Source organism: Condylura cristata, unplaced genomic scaffold, assembly GCF_000260355.1.
Source record: "Condylura cristata isolate star-nosed mole 26May11 unplaced genomic scaffold, ConCri1.0 scaffold00032, whole genome shotgun sequence".
NCBI lineage: Eukaryota > Metazoa > Chordata > Mammalia > Eulipotyphla > Talpidae > Condylura > Condylura cristata.
The window spans coordinates 163,403-171,918 of NW_004567133.1; the positions used below are offsets into that span (position 1 = coordinate 163,403).

General features: G+C 46.3%; 1 protein-coding gene across 2 annotated transcripts; it reads right to left on the reverse strand.

The window, feature by feature from the left end:
* Positions 1–313: 313 nt before the first annotated feature.
* Positions 314–1,780, reverse strand: POP7 (processing of precursor 7, ribonuclease P/MRP subunit (S. cerevisiae)). Of its 2 annotated transcripts, none has more exons than XM_004691880.2 (2): positions 1,672–1,780; positions 314–1,300 (listed from the first exon to the last, which is right to left on the reverse strand). In XM_004691880.2, exon 2 carries the CDS (start codon positions 1,297–1,299, stop codon positions 877–879), a length of 423 nt encoding a protein of 140 aa, XP_004691937.1. In that variant the 5' UTR covers position 1,300; positions 1,672–1,780; the 3' UTR covers positions 314–876. The 2 variants fall into 2 exon arrangements, with proteins under 2 accessions (XP_004691937.1, XP_012587073.1); XM_012731619.1 differs by having other exon boundaries at positions 1,603–1,692.
* Positions 1,781–8,516: the final 6,736 nt, after the last annotated feature.

Sequence of the window (8,516 nt, forward strand, 5' to 3'; positions counted from 1 at the left end):
CTTTCCTCCCCCACTAGAACAACCAGGCAAGAGACTAAAGGGCTCTGGCCCACAGCTGCTGGAAACAATTTGGACCCACAGGACCAGGAAACAAAGCAGCCTGTCAGTCCCCATCATGGAGCTTGAAACAAAGGAGGACCCACTCTCTGCTTCCTCCGGTCTTAAATCCTTACCTTTCCCATAACCTGGGAACCACCACCTGAGAGCTTGATGCTTCCCAAGCATACATATAACCAACATAACTGCATCTCAGCAGGTAAGGTTGCACCTTATCTAGCCAGCCTTCCTCTGACAGAACAAAAAAGTCTAAAAACATTTTACAAGGACAGTTTTATTAGGATAAGGAGAAAGAACAGAAGGTCCCTGCATAGTCACAGGAAAGCTACTGAGAACAAAAAAAAATCTTAAAAGAAAACACTGGGATCATCAGGCTTCTGCATTGTACTAAAATTTGTTCTTAATGTTATACTGTCTGCAGTCCAAGCCATGCTCTCAATGGAGGCAAGAAACCCTTGGGATCCCCCTCCTGTACCTGAATACTTGTCGAGTTTCCTAAACTCCATTTCCACAATTTATACAGGAGAGAGGCAATGGTAGGGGATGGCCAGACACTAATACAACACAGCACTTTATTATGAAGGAAATTAAGTTACAGATGACAAAGATTCAGGAAGACCTGCTGCTTGGGCCCGACAGGAGACAAAACTCCCCCTCCATTCCTTTGGCTGAGGAGACAGAGCTTTTCCTTACAGGGCTCTAGCTAGAGGTCCCTGATAGTACTCAGTACAAAGAGAACCACCTCTGAGCCTCAGGTGTGGAAGGGGTAAGAGGGGGGAGAGATGGCTAAAGCTGGCTGGCTGGCCAGTCCAACTTTAATTACTTGGGCGTCACCCTGAAGACACGGATGTGGATGGCTGAGTTGTTGCGGATGCGGGTCAGCGGCTCTCTTGTATCAGTCTCTGGCTCCAGCTCATCGACAAGTTCCACCGTGGAGGTATTGGCAGCCACCTGCAAGGACCCGAAACTGCCTGCCTGCAACTGCAGGGCAATGTTGATGGCACGGTTGATGGCGAGACCCAAGCCGTGAATATAGATCTCAGTGCATGCGTTCTGACCCCGTGCTCCTCCGTCTAGCAGCTTCTGGCAGCGAGCCAGCTGGGCCTTAAAGTCAGTCTTCATGTTGACATAAATGTCATTGGGCCTACGGGGCAGGCGGTGGGGAAGCCGCTTCCGAAGTGTGTACTCCACAGGGTCCAGGTCAGCCTCCACGGCCCCGCGTGGCTCTCGGTTTTCTGCCATGCTGTGTGCCGGGAAAGGGACGAAATCAGAGTACTGACAAGCTTCACTTCCTCCCCTATCCCGTTTTCTGCCGAAGGGTGCAGCCGGCAGGCGGCGCACTCGACGCCCCTCTTCCCAGTCAGCCTCAGCTCCTTCCCACGCGCTTAGGCACCCGCATTCCCGCCAGCCCCAGTTCTAGATCCTAGTCATCACTTCACAGCCACCGAAGATCCCCTCCACAGGCCCCTTCTCTCCTGCGCCTACTCTCTGCGGCCCACGGTGCCTGCCCTTCCACGCGAAAGCGGCCCACCCCCGTGCACGGACCGGCCCGTAAACAGGGCGCTGTCCGCGACCCCCAGTTCCCACAAAGAGAGAATGAAAAGGATTAGCTACAGGAACGCGGCTTTGCAGGCGCCCAATTGGCGCCCAGCTCCTGAAGAGTGAAGTGCGCACGCGCGCTGCTCTCTCGGGCCAGGGTCGCGCGAACCACGAATCGCCTTCCGGGCCTCCGTTCTCCCCGCCCCTTTGCTGAGTGCTCGCGCAAGCGCGCGAGGCTTTTCCTAGTAACGCGAGGCTTCCGGAGGTGACGGAATCTACACGTGTACGCCTCCGAGGCGGGGCTGGGAGGCAGGGGGTGTGTTACAAACCGAAACGCGAGGGGAGCTCTGGAAAAGGCTGGGGTTCAGCTTCCTTGGCCAGTCATAATTCCCTGCCCGAAGAAAGGCCCTCCGGGGGAGCGGCGTGCAAAGGAAGTTTCTTCTAAGTGCTTTCAGGGTTTGGAGGCGGGGAGCGTGTTGCAAAGCTATCAGGGAGTTCAGAACCTGATCGCGAGGGGACCTGAAGGCTAGTCTGCTTCCGCCTCCCCAACACATTTTGGTCAAAGGAGGTGTGGGCAGAGTTGGCAGAGCGGACTTCCCGCCCCAGGGCCCTGTTGCCCAAAGACGGAGGACAGGGGGGGTTGAGTGGCGGGGCAGAGCCTTCAGCGAATGACAGTGCCACTTCACTGGGACCCCTTTCTCTCCCTAGTCTCTTGCCGGGCTGAACCCCAGGGACCCAAGCTATGAGCCCCAGGACCAGTTCGACAGCTCCCCTGGAGCGTGACCCACTATATCTTCCAACCATCCCTTTCTAGCTCTTCGGCAGCAGCCCGGGATCGGAAAGTAGGGACGCGCACCCCCTGGCGGGCAGGGTAAGGCGGCGCCTTGCGGCTCGTTGCTCCGTAAGGTCAAGTGGGTCGGCGTTTCTGCTACTTGGGTAGGGGCTCTCTGACCAAGTTTACGCAGCTTCTTGAGAGTTCCCTTCGGAAATGAGTTAGGCCTGCATTGGAGACTTCGAGCTGCTTAAGTTGCCCCATCCTCAAATGGGGATAATTGCTTGTGTGGTGAAATTCGGCTTATAAACTGCTAAGCTAACATGAGAGCTGGTATTCTTGTGTCCCTGCACCAGCCTAGTTGGTTGGGCTGCAGTTTGACCCCATTTGGCTGGAGGCTATAAAAACCTCCCAGCGTTTTTAAACACTATAGTTCTCCCAGTAGCTTCAGATTCTTACATTTAAGATGAGAGGGTGAGGAGGAAGGCTAGCTATCACCCTATTTTCCTTAGAAGTGACAACTGAATTGACTTCTAATGGACTCATTAGAATTCTTCAGGGAACCAAGGGGTATTTTGGAGTCACTGAAGAGTATTTCTAAGAGACTGGAAGCATATAAGCTAAAAGCCCACATCCAGGAAGAGATAAAAAAGAGACAAATAAAACCTAAGTAAGAAAATGGAAGGAAATAATAACAAAAAATCAATCAAGTTGAACACAGAAAAACAATAAACTTAAACCAAAAGCTGGTTCTTTGGTGAATAAAACCTAGCAAGATAAGATAAATCAAGAAAATAAGAGTCAAATTATGATTATCAGAAATTAAAGCAGAGCTAGCACTAAAGACTCTCACACATAAAGAAAATACAAAAGATTTAACATAAATTTGACAACTTAGGTGAGATGGACCAATTCTTAGAAAAACTACAAACTACTGCTCATCCAACATGAATAGTTCTGTAACCAGTAAGGTAATTAAATTCATAGTTGGGGTGTATAATTGTTGGTTTGGGTTTTTTTTTAGGTTCATATTTGGCACTTCATTTTTTTAAATTGAGGTAACATTAGTTTACAACACTGATTCAGTATATGTTCACTGCTCTTCAAATATATTACTAAATTCACAGTTAAAAAAAACCACCTTCATTTACAGCCTTTCCCATTGGCACAACGGGTTAAAGTGCAGCACTACCAAGCTATCAGCAGCCACAGCAGAACAAGTTTGACCCCTGACCAGGGAGGTGACCCACATGGCACAGCAGACCTCGCCTGTCCTGCCCTCTGCTCCTCCAGCAGTACACTTAAGGCAATCTGCCTGTTCTGCTCCCCACTCTGTCTCTGATGAATCCTCTCACCCCCACCCCCACCCCTCTGGTCTGTACCCCAGTTCTTGTATGCATAAATAAATAAAATGTTAAAAAAAAAACCTTTCATTTAAAAGGAACTATCTAGGCCCAGATGGTTTTACTGAATTCTATCAAAAGAAAAATTAACAGAAAGTCTATAAAATTTTCAGAAAACTTAATAGGAATATTTCCCATGTTAATGAGGCCAAAACTAGAAAACACAAAAGAGGAGCCCTGGTGGTACAGGAGTAAGTCAGACCCAAGCCAGGGGGCTGACTCACATGGCACAGCAGACCTCTCCTGTCTTGCCCACTGCTCCCCTCAGCAGTGTATTTCAGTAGATCCGCTTGTTCTGCTCCCCACTCTGTCTCTGGTGAATCCTCTCACCCCACCCCCACACCTCTGGCCTACACCCAGTTCTTATATGCATAAATGAATAAAGATAAATCTTAAGGAAAATTACAGATAAATATCCTCAACATTAACAAACTGAATCCAGTACTGTCTAAAAAGAATCTTATAACATGACCAGTAAAGTTTATTTCAAAGATGCAGGACTGACTCAATATAAGTAAACCAGTAAGTAATATTAACAAACTAAAGAAGAAAACTCACAGGATCTTATCAACCATTTAACATAACTTGGAACCCAAATTAGGATTAAAAACTCAGAAAAGAAACTTCCTCAATTAGAAAATGGGCATAAGTCTTGGATGTTAGCGTAAGGTATAAGGATATATCTATCTACCAATGTTCAAAATGATCAGTCACTAAGGAAATACAAGTAAAACCATAATGAGAAAACTATTATATACCTAATAGGATGTCCACAATAAAATAATCTAGACAGGACCAAGTGTTGATAAGAATGCCAAGAAAATGAACTTTTCGTACTCTGCTTGTGGAAACGTAAAATGATTCTGTCACAGAAAGTTTGGCAGTTTCTGCTAAAACTATATATATAATTACCATAGGGTCCAGCAACAGCACTCCTGAGTATTTGAAAATTTATACACAAACATACATAGCAGTTTTATTTCTGATAGCCCCAAATTGGAAATAACCCAGGTATTTTTCAATGGGTGAATGGTTAAACAAACTATGGTAATGTCCATGGAATATGGTTTACTCAGCAATAAGGGCTGGTTCAGGGAGACCTGTTAGGCTGTTGAATGCTGGTTTCGTCATACCACGCTGTGTTAAGCAGCTCATAGTTTAGTGTGAAGAGTTTGCATGTTCTTCCCAATTCTTCACTGGTTTTCTCCAGAAACTGATGTCTTCTCACATCCCAAAGACATACATGTTCACTGATGTGTTCAGTTGCCCCAGTGTGAGTTCACTCTTATATAAGGGTGAGGTGCCACCTTGTACCCAGAGCTGCCTCTATAAGCTCCAGCCACCTGCACCTTGAAGTGGAAAAAGCATATTCGAAAATGAATGAATACAAATGAGCACTAAATACTAGAAGTGCTTTAGATTTCTAGAAGTTTGGTGATGACTTTGCGATCTGAAATATCCTATAGAAACTTAACTCTTGTTTAAATCAATTAGCCAGTAGTAAAATTGGTTTCATGATAGGCCATTTCCATGTCAGGTTTCTATAGACCCTTATGGAAGAACAGTCAACACAACCTTGGGAGATCCAAGATTTTTCAAATGAAGCAAAGGCTAAACAGAGATAGGAATGTGTGGCAATGGGGCTCTCATCCTGTGCAGTCCCTCCATTACGATGGAGAAGTATTCAGTGACTGAGCCCTGGGAAAGAGGAGGAAACAGCGAAGGACTCAGAAGAAGCAATAGAGAAGTGGGACAAATACTAAAGATGGATGGTGTCCTGGAAGCAAGGTACGGAAAGCATTTTCTGGAGGGCAGAGTGACGACTGTGTCAAGTCACGCAGGATAATGGGCCAGTGGATTCAGTAACATGCAGGTCATTGGTGACTTGAAAGCAGTTAGCTATATTTGGTTCACTAAAGAACTCTGCTCATGGCAGAAAATAGTTCTGAATGCAGTGATTTGATTTTAATACCCATTTTGTCTGACAATTAACAATAAGCACAGTTTATGAATTATCACTACATTACCCAGATTGTGTCTTCATTATATCTAAAGTGTTTTCCAAATTTCAACATCCAAATAAATATGTTATAAATTAATTTCATTCACAACGTAGGTGGGGGGAGGCAGGTTCTGTCATAAACCAACTTGACACTAAGACAATCCTTTCCATTTTGCCTTTTGTTGGAGGCAAACATCACTGAGAATCTGCCATTAAGAATAAAGGCAGTTTGGCTTCCCTTTCATGTAACCAAATTTCTTCATTTAGTTCAGAAGCTTGCACATTTAAAACAACACAGAACAAGATATTTTACAGCACAGTGACTGAATAAAAAAATATTTTAGGGTTCAAGTGATTTCTTCATTTGTTCTTGAATTCTGTGTGGGAGATTCACAGTTCTGATTTCATAACTTCCTTTTTCAAAGAGGGTGCTTATACGAACCAGTTTCTACAGTGCCAGTAGCAGGAAAGGTTCTATCGTTGGAGGAGGTTACTTGCCCAGGATCACAAGCTGGTACACAGGTTTGGAACCTGGGGACACATTTCAACCTCCTATTCTCAAGCCCAGCATGCTCCCCATGATATGGTGCATCTAGCAGGTGGTACTGTTCTATCAAAGACACCTTCATTTTATCATTTGAAGCCTTCAGCTGAAATATCACTTTATTTTTAAAAAGGTTTATTTATGCATGCATGTAAGAACTGGGGTATAGGCCAGAGGTGTGTGTGTGTGTGGGGGGGTGTGTGTGATAGGCTTTACCAGAGACAGAATGGGGAGCAGAACAGGCAGATTTACTGAAATATACTGCTGAGTGGAACAGCAGGCGAGACAGGAGAGGACTGCCACACCACATGGGTCACCTCCCTGGCCTGATCGAACTCATGCTACAGTGGCTGCAGATAGCCTCACAGTGCTGCGCTTTAAGCTACTGCACCAACAGGGAGGGCCCTGTATTTTATGTCCTATCCAGCTAATCATCCAGGTGTCCTGTAAGCTGCACTGTCACCATCCTCAAACTAATGCCCACTTTTCCTTAACCTACTCAATTTCCACCCTTCGTTCCAGCTCAGCTCAAGTTGCCACTGCCTTCAACTGCTTCTGCTCTCCAGAGTCCCCTCTTATCTCCTACAACACTTCTCCAGTATAATTTACAATCTCAAATTTGCAAACTAATAATTCTCCTTCAAAGCTTAGGCTGCAGGTAACTTCAACCACTTAGAATACAACACACACACAGCCCGTACCTCTGGTTTGTAAAACAGATGTTTTACGAAGCTGGATGGAGAATATATAATATGGAATGATTTCCCTACCCCAACCCCCCAAAACACCCAAAGAACTCTGTACCCCAGTTCTTGTATGCTTAAATAAATAAATCTTTTTGAGGAAAAAAAAAGTAACTACAAAATCTATTGAGTAAGAAGAAACCGTTGTCATTGGTTTATGAACTTTAGAGGGAGTTCTCACCCCAGATTGAATTTTGTTGGTAACACCTTCAAAACATTAAATCCGAATATTTCCTTTTGTAGACCCTGGTGAACTTGAAGCCCTTATTAGCTAATATTTGTAGAGTGTCAAGCCAGTGTTAATTAACAGAGAGGCAGGAGTTTACTTTTGCTTAAGGTTAGAGCCAGCAATGAATGGAACCAGCATAGGAGCACCCAATAAAAGCCCGTATTTTCCAGTGGTAAACAAGCAGCTTGGATGACAACACCTAAGCAGGAATCCTTACTGCAAGAAAGCCCAGGTACTGGAAAAAGCATACACAGTAAAACTACAAGGGGATAGAGGAGGTGTGGTGGGGGGTAGGCTAGGTGGAAGAACAAAGGGCCTTAGCACAGCTCCTGGGGTCTCGGGCTCAGTGAAGACACAGCACAGCCTACTCAAGTTCCAAGTGGAACTTACCCTTCCTTGTCTTGAGGATTACTTCGTTCTTAACAGATGTTTTATGAAGCTGGATGGAGAGCATATATTCTGGAATGACTTCCCCATTCCCCCGCCCCCCCAAATGATGAAAACACAAAACTTTTTATCCTAAAAAGTACAGGGAGGGTTTATAATTTCATTCTTGAAAACTTTTTTAAACAAAGGTGTCAATCTACATTTCGCATTTACATGATAGTTTCTTTCTCAAAATCTTTCTTTCCACATTCACCAATTTAAATTTTCTCAGGACTCCAAGAAAGGAGGTGTGGAGGGGGGTTGGGGGGGAGTGGATGAGGTGGAGAACAGCATTAACGCCTGGCTATAAAACAATTGACTCTCTGAAGCAACAGCTCTGGTCCTCACCGCCCCTCCTACGACCCTCTCATCCGCCCTTCTATTTAAGAGTTCATCGGTGGCGCAACCCGGAGAAAACGCCATCCCGCCAGCAGTGCTGGCTGGGTCAGTTTATACATCATTAGGTTCCACACTTATTTCAACATAATCCAGTATGTGTGATGACTATCTCCGAATTGAACCTTGTCTCCTTCAATCCAGGCGGACTTCTCGGAGGAAGCCGACTGCCCGGGAGAGAACAGCGGTGATGCCAGCGGCGGCCTCCTAGGCAATGGTAGAGTGTCACGTGCCCGGGGACCGCGCTGGGGGCACCCTGGGGACTCCCCTCTTCCCCCCCCCAACCGCAGCGGGGCCCGCGTCACGTGACCGGCGGGGCTCCAGGGTCACGTGCTGGGGCCTTGGGGTGGGGGGAGGATCGGGGACAGCGGGCGACAGAGCCGCGCCGGCCGGGCACGCGGGGAG

Bases quoted from the DNA above. Each gene is read 5' to 3' on its own strand.
- POP7 (XM_004691880.2), bottom strand. From the start codon at position 1,299: ATGGCAGAAAACCGAGAGCCACGCGGGGCCGTGGAGGCTGACCTGGAC.